At 46.9% G+C, this 18,208-nt stretch overlaps 1 protein-coding gene across 1 annotated transcript in view; it reads right to left on the reverse strand.

Moving 5' to 3' along the window:
* Window positions 1-281: 281 nt before the first annotated feature.
* HIVEP3 (HIVEP zinc finger 3) overlaps window positions 282-18,208 on the reverse strand; it is a gene marked incomplete at its 5' end in the record, with an annotated part of 65,684 nt that continues 47,757 nt past the window's right edge. Inside the window, 3 exons of the mRNA XM_082329335.1 lie at window positions 282-1,552; window positions 4,431-5,491; window positions 12,918-13,016. Of these exons, the coding sequence (XP_082185461.1) occupies window positions 659-1,552; window positions 4,431-5,491; window positions 12,918-13,016 (2,054 nt within the window). The 3' untranslated portion in view covers window positions 282-658. The remainder of the gene's footprint in view (window positions 1,553-4,430; window positions 5,492-12,917; window positions 13,017-18,208) is intronic.

Raw genomic sequence — 18,208 nt, forward strand, 5'->3', positions numbered from 1 at the left:
ACAATTTCTCTCACTGCGAACGAACCTCCCCCTACTCAAGGAAGTGCTAGTTTCATTTACAAGTTCAGGGTAAACACGTTTTTCAAATGTAAAGCAGTCTCAACTGTTTAAAGCACAACCATAGGCAATCAGAGGGATGCAAGAAAAAAAAACCAAGCACTTTGCGAGAATTAAATAAAGCATGTAATAAATACGAATCATAAACTTCTGTACACAGGAGCAAGGGTTTGGGTTTTTTTTTAATCATTTAATCAATATAAAAAAGTTTTTCTGTTTTGTTTTTGTTTTCAGTGCATCTTCTTCCTCTTAAAATGCTTAACCCTTTCCTTTCTGCATCTCTCAGGCCCATAATAACGCACACCTAAATGGCAAAAAAGACAAGGTCTAACAAACCCCTTTCCAAAAAACTCTAAAAAAATATTCACAGCCTCAAACATTTTTGTACATTTCAAGCAACAAAAGGTATAGAAAAAGGCACAAGTAACTGCATACATGTGGAGATAATACCAGACTGGGACAAAGAAAACCAGGAATCTTCCATGGGTTTGGTCATTCACTAGAGTGCTTCTTATAGCGATGATTATACTAAAGGAAATAGTGTTGAAAATGTCTGTTGATTTTACATAGGAAGCCTAAAGGTGGAACAGATGGTGGAGGCTTAAGTACTTCCCGTGTTTTCATCCACCTTGTTTTGAGTTTGACCTAAATCTGCGTGCTCTAGGTGTGGACTGCTCTTCCTGGAGGTTCCCCCTTGGCGACTGGGCTCTCCGGAGAGGTTTCTCCTCCGGACGGAGAACGGCTGGGCGTGCGAATGGCTCGATGAGGGCTCTGAGAGGCAGCCGGTGCTGCTGCTTCGGTCCAACGGCTGGGAGGGGAGATCTGAGATGAAAGTGCAGGATGATTCAAAAGAAGTGCTCGAGCTGCCAGATTGCTTCTTGCCCGGTTTTTTCAAGGGTTCTTCCCCGCTTGTCGAAGGCTTTGGAGAGTGCTTGTCGGTTGTGCTGGGGCTGGCTGGGGATGCCGAGCAGCCTGCCTGCTCCGCGTAGCTAGACTCAGCGAACATTTTTACCCTGTATTCCTCCTGGTCTGTCTTTTGCTGAAGCTCACTAGTCCTCATTTTCTCCTCTAAGTAACCACTGCTCGTAAGCTCTGTGGACAGTGTGTATTTAGAAACCTTTGCAACCGGGGAGACGGATGCTGATGACGGCTCCCGTGGGACCTGCGGTTCCTCGTCCCTCTCGGAAGCCCGGCTGAACTCCGCGAAGCCGCTGCCACCAGAGGCAAAGTATCCTGCTTGCAGGGACACAACTGAACTGGGCACCAAGCTGGGATGGGTGCTTGGCCTCGCCTGGACCATCTGGATGCCCCCAATGGGAATCATAGGATACGGGGTCCTCGTGAGCTGCTGCGAATGCAACGGGAGATGGCTGAAGACATTCTCTTCCCCTCGGCTGGGAGCGTGGACATGTATTTCATGAGGTGCCTGCAAGGGTCTGGAGCAGACGGGCTGCGTGACGCCAGGTGAGCATGTTGGGCTTCGTGGTTCTATCTTCTGCACCGGAGAGGGAAAAGAAACAGCTGAATCAGTGCAACGTACAAGTTACATCATTAATGCTCACTATAAGGACTGATTTTGTTAACATTTTATTCTAATCTGAGGGAGATCAATCAACTGAGGAAGATTTGGACCCCCAGACCTTTAAGGTAAGGAGCAATACAACCCGCAGCATTTGCCTTCTGGGTACAAAAATGCTCATGGTCTGTTGGGGCACAGATCCAGGGCTTTGGTTCAGGCTTGGATCATTATAAAATCATAGAACGGTTTCAGTTGGAAGGAACCTTTAAAGGTCACCTAGTCCAACCCCCTGCAATGAGCAGGGACATCTTCAACTAGCTCAGGTTGCTCAAAGCCCTGTCCAACCCAACCTTGAATGTTGTCAGGGATGGAGCATCTACAGCCTCTCTGGGCAACCTGTTCCCGTGTTTCGCCACCCTCATCATAAAAAATTTCTTCTTTATATTTAATCTGAATCTACCCTTTTTTAGTTTAAAACCATTACCCCTTGTCCTATTATCAGAGTTGCCTCTGAAACCCTGGCAGAGGATGCCAGGGTTTCCTGCCATACGAGCCACTTTGGATCCCTTTCAGTACATGGGGTTTCTGAGAGCCCAGAATAACGTTATTTATTTTTACTGTACTTTCTTAAAGCAGGATCACATCCTTAGAGCTGCTAATTGCAAGGATGTTTTGGACCGAGTGAGAGAGAGCATTAACTCTCATCTGACACAAAGCACACCCATCAGTGTGGACCCCACCACCACCCTCATGGTGTGGTCTGTAGGAATCAAGGGTTAAGACCCTACCATTTTACCTTTTCCTCTTTCTCTCTTGGTGCTTCACATAGTTTCCTAATGTACATCATGGAGAGATATGAGGCTAAACAGAAATGGATTAATTAGTGATGAGGTTATAACTAAACCCCTAAACAGGACTCCCAAGAAGAGGAAGCAACAGAAACTGAAATCAACTTTCCATTAAGATGGGGTTAGCTATAAAATTTGAGGATTCAGTGGAGGGCATATTTCTTTGTAGGATTATGCAGAATTGCCTGACCCTGTGAGCTGGATCTCTATGAAGTGGCGACAGAGGAAAGCAGCAAAAGAGAGCAGAAGAGAGAGAAAGCAAGAGCCACTGAAGATAGTGTATACCTGGTCAGCAGTTAGAGGCCCAAACACTTGTTAAATCTCACTTATCCACATGAAGCCTTGGCAGAATCACTATTGGGATGCTGGGAAACCCCCAAACAAATCATCTCAATGGTGCAACAGCCACCAGAAGAAGAGACTACCTACTGCAAGAGCCAGTGGGAAGAGAGATGGTCACAATCCGGCCTGATGCACAGACTTGGCAGAGAGCCTTACACTGAAGCTAAGCTAAGATCATCTCCAAGTTTCTAAGCAATGCATAGGGCACCAGTTTTGAGCACAGAGCTTCATCTGGGATCTGATAAATCCACTTCTGATCTTTCTATCTCTTGTAGCCTTACCAGGAACATAATTTTGCAATGAAAGCCCAGCTGTCCATCTCACTGATAAATGGAAAGTTTCCTGTTCAGGTCTTTATTGTTGCTTTGGAGGCACATGAGAAAAGCAACAGTGGTGACTTCGGGTGCATAAAAGGAGCAGAGAAATGGAGCAAAAAGGTATGTGGGTGAGAGCGTAAGTTAAAAGGTGTGAACAGGCAGACAAGCAGGGGTATACAATATTGTCTCCTACTGTGGACTAGGGAGCTTAAGGGATTTGCTACAAATAGTGGCAGTGGGCAGTTTTCCTGACAGAGATGCTTTAGAGTTGAAGGACCAGGATTTCCACAGCCCTGAGATTCACCACAAGAAGTTAATTGACAGGAAAGGGAAATATCATTAAAGTAAGCAAAAGTCTGGACCTAAAACAAAGGATAGTCTCTGAGAAGGTAGGACAAACACTCATAGCGGAAAGCAGAAGGAAGGCAGCACCAAAAGACGGTACGTTATCATAGACATGGAAGAAACGCACACTGGGCAGCGTGGCTTTTCTGGAGAAGACCTGGGTCAGCATCTGCCGTGACAGGTTCTCCAGGGGTTGTATAAAGGCCTCTCTCTTCCCAGTGCAGTCCCTAAGGGCTCGAGTCTCTCCTCACACCAGTTTCACAGCAGAGCAACTCCAGCAACTGAATCTCATGTTCATCAGCACAAATTACAGGGGAGCCAGGCACTTCAGTAGAAATGAGAAACGTTCCACCAAACCCAACGTCTAATTTGCCTGTAGCAGTGGGAGGAACATGCAATTTTCCTTTACCCATAGGATTTGATATGTCCAGCAGAGAGATTAAATAATTTTCTGGACCCAGTGGGAAACACTTCTCTGTGCTGAAGAGAGAAGCGAGATGAAATCAGAGATGTCCAAACAAACATTTCTCAGCAGTTAATCTAACAGAGTTGGCTGTGTATGTACATAGCCCAGGAGTCAGCAATAGAGTGCAATGGCTAGTTCAGATCTGGGTCAGGTCACTGACCAGTGAAAAATGGTCACAGCTTCACCCCAGCTGGTGAAATCTCATAAATGGGTATGAAATTCCCAGGAAAAAAAAGCCTCTTAGTGACAACTAGTCATTATTAAGCAGTCATCCTTACTGCTTGTCTCAGCAGGAGACTGGTTGGGTCAGGAGTGTAAATAATCCCTGGGAGAAGGGACAACTTTATCTTCAACTGAGATGGGCAGGACCAAAATGGGTGCAAAACCCATTGCTGTCCACGGTCACTTTTCTCTGGGTTACGTGTGACATCGTTCACAGTCAGAGTCAGTGTGCACTGCTGCATTGCAAGCCTCATTAAAAAACATATCAGAGAATGTACTACAGGGACTAGAAGGCAAGAGGGGCTTGAACTTACCAGCTTGGACTCATAGAGCTGTACGTTTTTGCCAAAGAACCTGTGAGGTAGAGGCATCGAAGATAATATCCCATGCTGGGCTAGATATGAGCTTTGAACTTTGTCATCTGCTGCTGATTTGCTAGTACCAGGCAAGTCCTCTTTCCCGGGGGATGGATACCTAGGCGACTCTGAACAGCCTGGAGACAAGACTTTCTTCAGCGATAAATATCTGACTGATGACATCTCTCTGCTTGGCGACGAGTGCCTCACAGGGGAGACTTCTCCTTCTGGTGGAAGGTACGTTCTTGGGGACAGCTCTCTTCTGGGGGAAAGATGCCTGCTGGGCGACAGCTCAAGTCTTGGTGACACACATCTCAGTGGAGATGCCTCCCTCCTGGGAGAGACGCGCTGGCAAGGAGACAACCCTCTCCCTGGAGACAGGCACCTTAGAGAAGACAGTTCTCCAGTTGGTGAAAACCGTTTCGGTGAAGTTTCATTTTTGGTTAATAGGTGCTTTCTCGCTAGCATTGGTCTGCTGCTGACACCACCTCTGCCAGAGTCCTGGCTCGGAGACCACCTTTTTCTTGGGGAGGTGTCTTTTGAGGTTGACAGGTCCATAACTAAGGACATCTGTGGCCTTGTGACAGACTCTCTTTCAGCAGAAGCCAATTGTTCGGTGGAGGTCAAAGCTGGTCTGTGGAGACTCAAGAAGCTGTGGCACACAGCAATGTCACTGCTGTCTGCTGACCACTTTGTTTCCAGCCCTGAGGAGGAGGCCTGCTGGCCTTCACCTACTTTTTGGCTGCTGGAAACAGTTTCTTGGGCTAAGGACAAAGCTATTTCGGTGCCTTCCTCTTGAGAAGATGGAGAGCCACCTGAAGAGTGCATCGCGAGGGTGGTATGCTTGCCTTCTGGCAATTTTAAAGGTGGCTCATCTTGGCTCTCCTCTTCCTCCTCATCTTCCTCATCTTCATTGTCATCATCATCGTCAGATTCCTCTAGGTCTGAAAACTGGTGTTCCTCAGTTGGCTCAGATCCCTCCCGCCCCTCAGAGTCCTGGAATAGGTCTTCACTGGTTCCTGAAGGGATGGGCAAACACAAAACAGAGAGTGTAAACCACGCATACAGGTACTATTTTTGTGCTAAATCTGTTTAAAAGTTCTAAGGACCCGGCTGTTTCCTAGATCTGATCTGCTTGTGCTTTGAAGCCTGCAGTCTTGCCCTCTGTGCCAACTCCAGTCCTGATGATCCCAGTAGATCCCAGTGAATCCTACCATTGGGACCTCCCACTCCACCCTAATTTTGGTTCCAGACGTTGCTCTGTCAACACATGCAGCCATCAGTCCCTGCTTCTGCTGTGCACCTTCACACACCCTGCCTGCCTTTCTCTAGAAATGCAAAAAAGGCTCTTAACAGATGAGGAGGACAGCAGCACTAACATCCTTTGGTGGGCTTTTTAGGACTATTTGTTGCAATGGTGCCTACAAAATATCTACAGCTGCCAAAGTACGGGAAAGTTGCTGGGATGACTGCTCCAATCCTCCACGTTAGGTCTTTTTCTTGCCTAGATTATGTGACAGTTAAACATTAGCGAGACTGGACTTTTTTTAAAAAGGAAACAATGGGGTTGAAAGAACCTCTGTGGCTTTTCCCTTATTGTGATAAATTCTGGTTACGATGCAGATGCTTCTTTGTGGCAAAGGCTTTGTGGCAAATCTGTGGAAGGACTTGCACAGGGATGCTTTGTTAATAAGAGCTTGTAAACAATGAGGAGTATATAGAAAGCAAATTCTAAAGGATTTGAAATATATCTGCAGGTAAAAATACAGTATCTCTCTTCTACTTTAAGAGCCAGCAGAAGCTTTCTGAGATCAGTACCAAGTTCCCAAGCAGACCACTGCCGGCTCGCCCGCTGCTCTGCTCTGCACTGAGAAAAACCTGCATTTCCCTATGCCAGATGTGCAGGGATCCCGGCAGAAATGCAAGCTCAGCCTGAAGAGGTCCATCGGGAACAGCCACTGGATGTCACTGTAGCTCAACAAAATCATACTGTCAGGAGGCTTTCCTGCAAGTCCCCACTGCTCTGGGGGGGCTAATACAATACCGGTTTCTCAAACTCTGCTTGTGCCAAACACCAAGACGATGAGGGCAGAGCTGCTGGGACACGCTTGGTCCCCGCCTTTGGAAGGAGAGTGCCTGGATGCTGCTTTGACACCTGCGTGAAGCCGGGTAACTAATGGCAGCACTGCTGGCTTCTTTTCCCCATCAGTTCAGCCTAGGACACTGTTTCTCCTCTGATGAACACTGAAACGGTTTTCCATTTAGAGCTGCCATCTGTCAGCAGGACGAGCTGGAGGGGAAATCAAATGGAGCCAACGCTGAGGCTGGACCACACCTGCCTGCAGCAGGCAGGGTGGTTTTCAGAAGGGGACATGGCCACACAGTGAGAAATCACTGTGATTTATGGATAAAAAGTCTAATTTTGTTTACTTTGAATAACAGGACCTTACTAATAAATGCTCATGAAGTATTTGGGATTACCAGAGAAATAAGACATGTATATTACCATGGCTGATTATCCATCCAAGAGTCGGCCTGAAATGCATCTCATTTGCTCTCCACCCTGTTTCAAAAATATCTGTTAACTAGTCCATAAAGCGAGACCTACTGCAGAACTCATACAGCATCGAGTCGAAGTCAGCAGCTCTCCAGCAAGAGGCTGACTTGCATTGTGAAATGCTTGTATAATGATGGTGTTTGCTGGACCCAGGATCCAGTGGCAGGTTGTTTGCAAACTCCCAAAGGAACTGAGCTCAGAACAAATATTATTCCAAATGACCAGTTCTCCCAGCCGTAGGGTGAACCGTGCATATTTCTTGCCTGGAAAAGGAATGCATTTCACTACCAGAGCTATGAGCTAGTCCCTGTCTCTGGTTTTGGGGTTTGACATCTATGGGCTTCGGGATGGACAGGCAGCTATAGCCTCAGCCTCCACGGCGTGGCTCTGACAGCCTTGGCCTGTGTGGTCTCCTTTTTTGGCCCCGGTCACACAACGGACAGGCCCTGGCCAGGACAGAGAGCAAGGTCAGAAGTATGGAGTGAGGGAAACGCGAAGCCAGCTCCACACTGGGGAGTTGTTTGCATTTGCCACCGAGGGAAACATTTCAGTGAGTCCTGGGACAGCCCAAAGGGAATTTGCTTTGGCTCCCTATCATGCTCCTTGCAGGCAGAAAGAGAGCTCAGACCTGAGCCCTGGCTTCTTGCAACTGAAATGAATTTTGCTGAGCTAATGGGCAGAGAAAGGGCAAGTCAGGAGAAGACAGAGAGGGAGGGAGAGATGGAGGAAGGAAGGAGAGAGGGAGCTAGTGAAAATGTACCCTGTCGACGGCTTTTTCTGAGGGTTGCATTTCATTACACGTGTTATTCTACCAAACTGGTGTCATCACACCAAGCAAAACCAATGCAGGAGTGAAGAATTATACTCCAATTTCCTTTTATAGTAACACCCCTTACTTTCTCCTGCCCCTTAAATAGAAATAAAAACAACCAAGTGAAATATAACTCTAGTTTAAAATAATCCAGGGAGTTTTAGGAACTGCTGCTCCCTCCCTGCCTGCCCCCAAAGGAAAGCACAGCCATCTTTCTGCGCTGGTTTATGTCACATGGAAATGGTAATTTTATTTTATTTTTTTTTTAATTAAAATAGTCCTTGCTAGGCTGTGTTTTGAGCCTCTCTGTGGTTACACCGGGGAAGGCTCTTTCCAATTCACTACTCTAAAAACAGGGGATGCGTGACACAGCTGTGATCTCCGATTCCTCATGCACCTTTCTGCCATTTTTACATTATTTTCTCATCCATCCAAATAACCCCAACCATTACAGTACAAAATACAATTTCCTGACCATCTTCTTGGCTTCTTAATTTAGTGTTTACTTGGGATTTATGAGCAATGGGCCTCCTTACTCATGAGGCAGAATATTTGAAATTTCAGCAGAAGTCCAATGTTAGCTTTAACCAGGTGAAAAAGAAGCTGGAAGGAAAGAAAGGAAACATCCTCCGATACCACGCCTTCCCATTTTCACCTTTCTGCATTCCTTCCTGGCAGACCGTCCCCTTTACACAAACACAAATGGTCTTCATCAATGGGAGGAAATGGGGACTGTATATTTTTTGTAATTCTAAAATTACACAGATTGCTTGCATAATGCAATAAAGTCCAGACAGTGCAACACGTTCCAGTGAGCAGCCACCCAGCCAACAGCAACAACGGGAGAGGAGTCCCTTCTGAAAGCTAATGGGTTCCTGTCCTCTGCAGTCCAGGTAGGGCCCTCCCTTGCTGGGCTTAGCAGGTGTCCAGCCACCATGTGTTCAGCCACAAGCAGTCAGCGACCAATGATTTAATGATGGCCAAAAAAAAAGTCCCCCAGCTGATGGTTCCATCCTTTCCACTGCTTTCCCAGCTGACCTGGGGATGAAAGGCAGACCTTTCTCGGGCTTTTGTTTAGACCTACTCTTTCCATGAGGCCAAAAGCTGAGACCGGCTCAGCCTCCTCACCTGCCAGACCTCCATTTTTGAAAGCAGAGTGCTCCCATCAGCTTACAGCCTGGACGGGCTTTCACACTGCTCACACAACACGCTGCTGAGTGCACGAGTATTAACGCTGTATGAGCCCAGGGATGAATGACTGAAGGAAATCATGAATGAAAGCATTCCCCTGGACTGGTGAAGTGAGCCCTTGCAGTTCTGTCCTCAGAAGCCTGCAATTACGTGTAACATAAACAGGACTTTTGATTTGCAGGTTTTCGAAAGTGACACTCAATTAATGTGATTCATTAGTTCTAATTGACTATAATGGAAAGGTTTAAAATAACAGTTGTTCTTTTCAGAGTCATGCAACCAACATTTCAGGAGCCACTTTCCTCTTTCCCTCTCTAGTTTTGATCTGCAGAAGCATCACCGACGGGTGGTGTAACAGCAGGGAGAGATTTCTGGAGACCATCAGCTAATCAATTATTTTAAGTGAGTTCCCAGGCTGAAGGAGTTCTCCAGCAATCCCACATGGGAGCAGCCTCCTGCTGCTCACACCACACCAACACTTTTCCCTTGGGGCAGCTACCGCAAAATCCATGACTAGGTTTTCTTTTGGCCATGCCCTCCTTTGGAAAGGCCACGGCCAAGTACAGCGTGTCTCTCCCTGATCGAAAGGTTGCTCTGAAGAGCTGGAGAAAAGCTAAGAGTTCAAGCATATTTAAAAAGAAGAAAGCTGTCCCTCGAGGCAGAGCGCTACACTGTCGGCCAGGTCAGATATCCTCAGCCTTTGTTAGATCTTTATTCTGCGTGGCCTGGGAGAGCCCTTTGTCCATCCCTGTACATGTCAGGAAAGGCACTGTGAAAGGGGGCACAGTGTCTGATGGTGCCATAGGGTTCTTTCTTTGTCCCATGTCCTTGTCCCCTGACTGCCCAGGTGACTACACCTGGCCTGAACCAGAACCCAAGACTGAAAGTCATGGTACCACTGCACTGGGGGATCGCTGGGGTTTGGGACTGGTTAACCAGTGGGACTTCTCAGATATCTCCTACATGTTCTCCGCTGGCAAGTTGAGCCATGGTCTGTTCACGTCAAGGACAGTCGCATCAGCCCTCCAAGCCACATTTGTCCCAGGACAGTGACACAAGCCCTGCAGCCCCGTCAGATTGCTTGGTGTCTGCACCTCTACGCCTCCAGAACAGGGTGGCCACATCCAGGAATGGTCCCAGGACCATACTAATTCCTCAACTGTGCTCAGTATTTTTTTGGAAGTGTGGTAGATGGCCTGAACCACAGATATCTTGTTGATTGCTCCTGCAGTTTAAGTTGAGACGGTGGCATGCCAGTGCCTGCAAATGTCCCAAGCGCAGTTTAATTAATCAGGGTGGAGATACCCCAAGGATACAGCACACTGCAGGGGACAGGATTTCTGAGCTTCGATATTCAAAAACTGAGACTTAAAGCACCTCGGAGGGTCCCCGCGGCCAGGGCTGCCCGGCGGGCACAGCCTCCCCAGCCCCGTGAACCACCTGCACCACAAGCTCCCTCTGCGGCAAGCAGGGCTGCAGCCTGCAGCAGAGCAAACCCCGTTCCCACCACGGGCTACGTCGGGAAACACACTTAGTGATTTTTAATTACCTATGAAGAAGGAAGCATGTGACACTGCTCATGTCCCAGGAACCAGCCCCTTTCCTAATAAAGCCTCTGATGGACTTGACCTCAGCAGGGGACCAGGGTGATAAGCGCTGTTTGTTGTTCCTGCCGAGTTAACATTCCCTGGCTCACAGCGCCGTCTCCAGAACTTGCTCAGCTGATGTTCACTTTATAAAAATAACCGTGGCGCCATGTGTTTTATGAAGTTCATTTTAACCCATTGTCAACAAACCCTTGTGGGCTGTGGCAGAATGAATCCCAGGGATGGGGGAATCAAAATTGTTTGGGGTGAGACAGGGGGCTGAAATAGGAAACAGGGGAAAAATGCTAAAGGCAGCCACAAGAGCTGCTTTCATACTGGGATTTCTGGGGTGGCAGCCAGGAAGGGTCAATGGTGTCATAACCAGCCTGCAACGCAATGCAAACAGAAACCACCACCCTGCTCTGTGGCACTAAGTGTTTTATCGAGGAATAAACACACTGTGACAGAGACAGACCTGTGCTCCCAGAGCCTCTCTTCCCTCTACAGCCAGCATGTGCAGTGTTTCCTATAAATGCAAATGACCCGCTGAACGCAAATGCAGATGACCCAAAATTTCATGAGGACTTGAGATCTGCTGCCCCTAAGGCTTCTTCCCCATCATTCCTGTGCTGTGGCTCCAGCCCCAAATACTCAGGGTCTTGCTAAAGGAAACAGAACAACAATCGTAAAAACGTCTAACTGTTCCCTGGAGACACATAACCTAACCCTTCACAGCTGTCAGAGCACAGCCTCCAATAATTTGGGTAAAATATCTTTTTCTAGCTCAAACAGCTAAGCATACATGAGACTTCCCCATGTTCCTTCATCTCCCAGCTTGGAGATCTTCCTCGCCTTTCCCTCAACATCTCTGATGGAGACAGGAGTGCTTACGGTCACCACACTCCTGCCTGATGCTGCCCAGCCTCCCAGGAGGAGATCTGCTTCTCAGGATGACTTCAGGGAAATTCAGCTGCAGATACTATAAACCAGGGCGGAAATTACTAAATAAGAGAGTCATGCATCCTTCTCAAAGAACAGACAGACTCCTGAATTTACAGAGCCTTGGACAAACTCTGTGTGTGTGTTTGTGCATAAGTAGATGAAAGAAATAAGCAGCGGAGTCATGGTAAATGCATCTTCCTGTAAAATGCTCAGAATAATGCCATTAAATGTCAAAGCACCATGTTATTTTAGTTTTGCTGGCTCCTTCCCTACTGAGAAATCTTCCAGATCATTTCTAACCTGGGTGATTCACCTTCATCCTACACATGGAAAAGACCCGTGAGATTGAGGGATGAGGGAAGCAGCTGCCCCCATGCTGCTCACACCCCATCCTGGTACGCTGAGGTCTCCAGCAGCGGCACAGGGTCCAGGCTGGGCCTGCCTGCAGAGATGGGAGCAGCTCCTGTATGCACCAGTCCCTCCAGACGCAGCCCAGGTTTGCACTGATAATTTGGAGTCTCCTGGGACCAGCCAAATACAGCAAGATGGGCAGGTCCCTAGAAGACAATCCTTATGGAAAAGTCCTTCTCTGGAGGCTCTATCAGGAGGAAAGTATCCTCCAAATCATTAATACTCCTGTGTTGCTGGAGTGCATCCCCTCTGCAAGAACACCACCACAGCCTGCACGGGCCACGCATTGAAGGGTCATCCCTGTGCTCATGCTCAGCACTTCAGTTCCAGTAAAATATGCTGTCAGATCATAACCAGGAGTGTCAGGACTGATTTTTCTCCTTAACCCACCAGACTGTGCTTGCAGCACCAAAGTGGGGGTTCACAGCCTCATTCAATGCATCCTCGGGGGTGGGTCTCATTTTGCTGCTTCGGAGACTCCCTTTACGGCCAGAAGAGACCCAAGCTCTTCCAGACCATGACAGTCAGGTTCCTGAACTCCGTGCTAGAGATACCCTGAAATACCAAGAAGTACCTTCCCGTGCCACAGATCCGCTATTTATTATTATGTATATAGCCCACATGCAGAGCACTGGGCCAAACGCAGGATCCTCTCTACTCGCCTGTTTGCTCCTTGCCTCTGTCTGCAGCCAGCCAAAATACTTCAGGCAAACATGCACAGCCCCCAGCAGGGAGACACAGGCCCACAGACCGTCCCACGGATGCAGCCTCCCAGGATAATCCACCCCATGCAAGGAGCAATCCCCTCTTGGGTGCTGGAAGGAGCCTGGCGCGAACAAAACTGCTCCACATCTTTGAAAGGATGATCTGCAGAGCACGTCTCCTGCCTGAATGGATACTGCCCTCTCTTAGCAGCAATAGCAGGTTTATAATGTGAAAGATTTTACCTTCTTCGGCTTCCAGATCCACCAGTGAAGATACCAACACGCCCATCTCCTGACATTTTTTGCTGTGGGCCTTTGACTTCATATGTTTAGTCAGATTCCCTGAAAAGAAGCAGAAAACATATTTTGGTCAATATGGCTCTTTTTTTTCTTTTTTTTTTTTTTTTTATTTTGCAAGCTCAGCAGTAACAACTTAATAATTTGGCTCTGAACCAGACAAAGGAGGCCTCTGACTCTCTCCCCAAACCACTATCCATTGCAAATACCCCGTGACACAAGGCTAAGTCCTCCCTTTCGTTCCTTTGCTGCTGCAGTGGGGTGGAAGAGGAGGTGCTGGCAGGGTTGTGCAACCTTTCAGATGTTGTGCAACCTGAAAAAACAGTTGGGGTACATGTTTGGGTTTGGGGGGAAGAAAAGTCCTGGATTGCTTTCAGCTGTGATGGTGCAGCAAAGAAAAATGGTGGGGAAGTAGGGAAGAGAAACACATCTGCATCTAGCATCACCTCCCACCTCATCCCAGCACACGGGGTCACCTGCCCAGAGGTGAGGAGCTCCTTAGCACCATGGGGCAGCCTGGTACTACCAAAATGAGTGCTCAAGATGCCAGCAACAGGGAAAAACCCTATAATCACCCTCTCCCCCCAGCAGGATGGCTCAGGTGCTCTGGCATGCACCAAAGTGCCAGGCAAAAGTTCTCAGCTCCTCGGAGAAGGAGGAGTCATGGGTACCATCTGAAGCCCTGTGCACCAGGGTCTGGCACCACTGAGAAAACCTGCTGAGCACTAATGAGGCTTCCTCAGGGCTGGGGTGGAAAGAGCAGCCCCTGCAAGGGGGAGTCTGGGATGTGGGGGCATTGGTTACTGCTCTGAGACAGAGCGATGGGATAACTCGTGGGCATGCCGGCCTCACAGGGCACCTCTCTAATTCTAACTCCCAAATTACAGGCAGGTTAATTAGACAGTTATTAACCCTACTTATATCCAAGGGAAATGCTGAACAAAGGGGAACCTTTGCTGAGGGGGGAAAGGTAGGTACGTGGAACGGAGAGAAAAATAAAGGGAGCTGGCTGAGCACTCCAAATTCGCTGCAGCAATATGATGTGCCATCAGCCCTCCTGTTAGCTAACACTTGAGAGCAGTGCTGAACATGAGGCTTGTTTTTCGCAAGTAAAAAAAAAAAAAAAAAAATTGAGGGAAAAAAAGGATTCTCACACTTTATTATAACCTTCAGCTGAGGACTGAGGTCCCTCAGCTGGTATCCTGCAATCCACAGAGTCCCCCGGTCCCTGAGCTGGGTGGGAGTACAGAGGGCCTCTACCAACCTCTCCGGATAGTATAAATAAATAAGCAACTATTCATTGGAGCAGAGAATTACCCGTGACGCCCTCACATCTCAGAAGAGTGCCATAACCATCTAGCTACCAAGTTAGTTTCTCTTTAGCCCATGAATTATTTATTTAGCCCATTTTATACAAAATGGAATAGCTCCAACAGGAAAGACCGAGAGAGGCAAAGGCTGACTATATATCCTTGTGTATCTGGCACCCATCTAGGATGTGGATTCAAAGGATATTTAATAATTTAAATGCAGCAAAACAGCTCCAATAAGAGAGATTTATTATTTTAAAACTTCATGCCTAAATACCCTTAGCTCCATGGTTAGGACACAGGTATGAGGATGAGGCCAGCTTGGCTCAGGTCCTTGCTCCGAATCAGACCTCTCTTTCTTCACTTTGGACCAGGAGTTTTGTTGTGGACCCAAAGACACCCAGACAGACAAGAGCATGCTCTCATGGACACCTCTGGTTCCAGTGAATCACCATTGTTTTAAAGTGAAAAACTGTTTCACCGAAAAGTGTCCAACGAGTCCAAATTGTGGCCTCATGGAACTGGAATTTAATTTTGGACCTAGCTAGCAAAAAGAGAAACTAACTCAGTCTGTTGAAATGAAACCCTGCTGCTGCTGCCGCCTGTCCATCATGGCACATCACATCTGGGCTGGCAAAAATGACCCATCTTTGCTCAGTTGCCACAGCAAAATCCCTAACTGGATCCCCTCCAATGGTAATAAACACAGAAAATAAGCCCAAGTAAATGCCTGGTGTGAGCAGGGGGTTGTTGGTTAAACTATGGTCTGTGGCACCTCGGGAATTCAGCTGTGATCCCCGTGGTGGGAAGAGTGGGGAGAGGAGGTCCACGAGGCATTTTGGTGCTTCCACATCCCTAAACCAAGCTCATAAATTCATTGTGCTACATGTATCTGGCTTTGCCTAACCCGGGAGGGCATAACATTAATTACTTGGCTGGCTGAATGCAATGTTTTAGGCAAGACTGCAGCCACCCCATACTCGAGGGAAGGATTCTGGTCCTCAGAGGCATACAGCGGCCACCTTGGCCACTTCAGATGTCCGAAGGCTGGTTACACACACAAGTCCTCCCCATTGCACACACTCTCCTTTTTGCTGCTGCAGGATCTGGGCAGACACAGGGAACCCAGCCGGCTGCTTCTGCAGTCGGCAGCTCTCCACCCATCACTTCATTGCACCTCTGCTTTGACTCAGCTCCACCCTGAGCAATGGTTCGTGTTGACAAGCTCTGCCAGAAGCCATCAGTGTCATTTCCTTTTTTATTTTCTTTCACTGGAGGCAACTGTCCTTGTGCAAGGCAACGCCATGGCTTCTCTTCCTTCCCCACCCAGGCTGCCTGCATGGGTGCGAGCTGGAAGGCACTGCACAGGCAATGCCAAAACCCCTGTGCAAATGAGTTTGTGCAAAATACCAAAGGACCACTTCATAGCACGTGTTGCTTTCTTTAACCTTCTACTTCTTTCTACTCTGCTTTCCATCTTCATTCTCATTTGGCTAGAGTAGGTAATACCCACATGTGCTGATGAACAAGATAAGGCTGCAAAGCTCTCGGTGCAAATCCCCCTGGTGCATGGTCTATCCATGCACAACACCCTGCATGCACACCAAGAAGAAATTCCAACAAAATAGTGATGCTGCTGTCCTTTTAGGGAAGGAATACTCAGCAGGCCGGATTCTCATGTGCCCTAAGTTTGCATCATTTTACAGAAGTTACAAGCTTAAGGCTTATTTACACCAGCTGAGAAGCTGAGTTATCATCTTAGGAGCAATTTGGAGGACAATGATATTCATCTTATCAGGGTTCTTCTTATGGTTTGTTTTTAGACCCCTTAATTAATGCTGGCAGGATTAAATGCTAAAGTCCTTTGGCAAATTTCCAGTAAAATCAACACCACTTTGCCTAAGTAAAAGCTGGATATGAATCCTACAAGGAAGGACTCACAGCTACTTGTTGCCTTACAGAGTTCTGGCTCCCAATTTAAAAAAAAAAACAAACAAAAAAACAACAAAAAACAACCCACATAACATTGCTTCCTTGGAAACAGTGGAAAAAACATATTTGAAGGAGCAAGAGAGAAACTAGCAGGCAGGGAAGCTGGATTTAAATAGCAGAACACTTATATTGAATCCTAAGCAGGTAAGTGGTCCTCACTAAGGATTGTTTACCAAAAAGTTCCCAGATTTGAAATAAACTGGCTATACTTAAATAAATTCAGGAATCAGTGGAAATAGCGACCCCAGCCCAGCTGCTGCGGCACTGGAGGAGTACACAGAGTTATCAGCACAGCTCTCTCATTACGCCTGGTTGTAACGATGTATTACCGGCTGCTTAAGTTCTTCTGATGTTGTGAGGTCTTGGTCTGGACTTAAAGCAGCTTAAATACTTGTGTTGTTTTGAGAAAGCTAAAACTCTCATGTTCCAAAAGCACTTAAAGCAGCTTAATAGGGACTAGAAGTGATTTCCCAGTTAAATTTAAAGAGGGAAATTTATTTTGTCAGAATAACCATTATCATATTTTAAAGGTGGTGGAATTAAAGCAAAATGTAAGGAACAGAAACATTAAGACTCCTGGAAAAATTATCCTGTCTGTATCGGGCATACACCATGCTTTCTATTTCTCCTATTAAATGTGAACAATTTAACAACAACAACAACAAAAACCCAACAAATGACCAACTGCATGATCTCAGCATCCAAGGCGACATTGCGATATAAACATCCAGACCTTTCCAGGACTTAAGTATTTTCATAATCCTCTTTTAAAATAATATGCACGGAGAGTACCAGCTACTCTATAACTAGCAGACACCCATTTTGCTGTGAGACGCACTCACACACAGAGAACCAGCCACAGGCCAATACTCTTCATCCCAGATAAACCCTTGAAATAGGTTTTATGTGTGACTTAAATAATGCACAGGCCTTGATTTAGGTCTCAGCATGGAGATAATGTCCCCAAGTGAGACTCTATGAGAAGGAAAGCTTTAATTTATATAATTCATTGGGCAAAAGATTTCAATTTTTGAAAAATTTTGTTATTATCTGTTATACTTATTGACTTAAAGATTAAAGGAGAGAATTTGAACATCTAGCCTGCCTGCCAGTATTGATACAGGCTATAAAATATTAGCCATCTTCTGGATCAAGCCTATCAGCTTGCATTAGCCGAAAACTAATCTTCCAGAAAGGTACCCAGGCTGGATTTGCAGATTTCAAAATACAGAGAATTAGCATATTTCCCATTGAGGCTTGCGCTGAGACTTAATAGCTGCACTGTTTAAAAAAGTAACAGCTAATATTTCACTTGAATTTGCCAGTCTTTTACTTTCAGCCCTCATTCCTTTTTTTTTACCTTTCCCTAGTAAGTTAAAGAGCCCTTTTGCTCACAGTGCTTCATCTCCTGTCTGGACCACTGGGTCATTTTATGTTCCCAGCGACACATCTCACGCCACATTGCGTAAGGGAGCAGGCAGAAAATTCCTGAAGATAACTCTGTCCTCATCCCATCTGAGGTTTGTGACATTTGGAGGACCACAGCCTCCTCCCAGCAGCGGCTCCACAGGGATGCTTGGACCCTTTCCCTCTTCCCAGCCGCTAAGAAAGGGCCCCAGCACACACAGGGTACAGGGACATTTTGCAAATCTATATATCAATCTCCCCTGCTACAACAGCAGTTAATTCTTTTGGAGCTTTCCGCCAGTTGGACCTGCTCTGTAGTTTCCAGAGGAGGCTTAGCAGAGCGCTGAGTCTGCTAGAGCAGTAATAATAATAAACTGTGCAGCCATAACCTTGCCTTTAAGGGCTGAGGGGGTAATGCATTTAATATATTAACCTGTTCAATAACCTCAGTGCCTGTCATGTGCTGATTTAAGGAACTGCAAACTAATTTATTAAAGGAAGACTACGGCTGAGGACATGAAGAAGTCT

Source organism: Platalea leucorodia (genome assembly GCF_965183815.1).
Source record: "Platalea leucorodia genome assembly, chromosome: 18".
In the NCBI taxonomy this organism is placed as follows: domain Eukaryota; kingdom Metazoa; phylum Chordata; class Aves; order Pelecaniformes; family Threskiornithidae; genus Platalea; species Platalea leucorodia.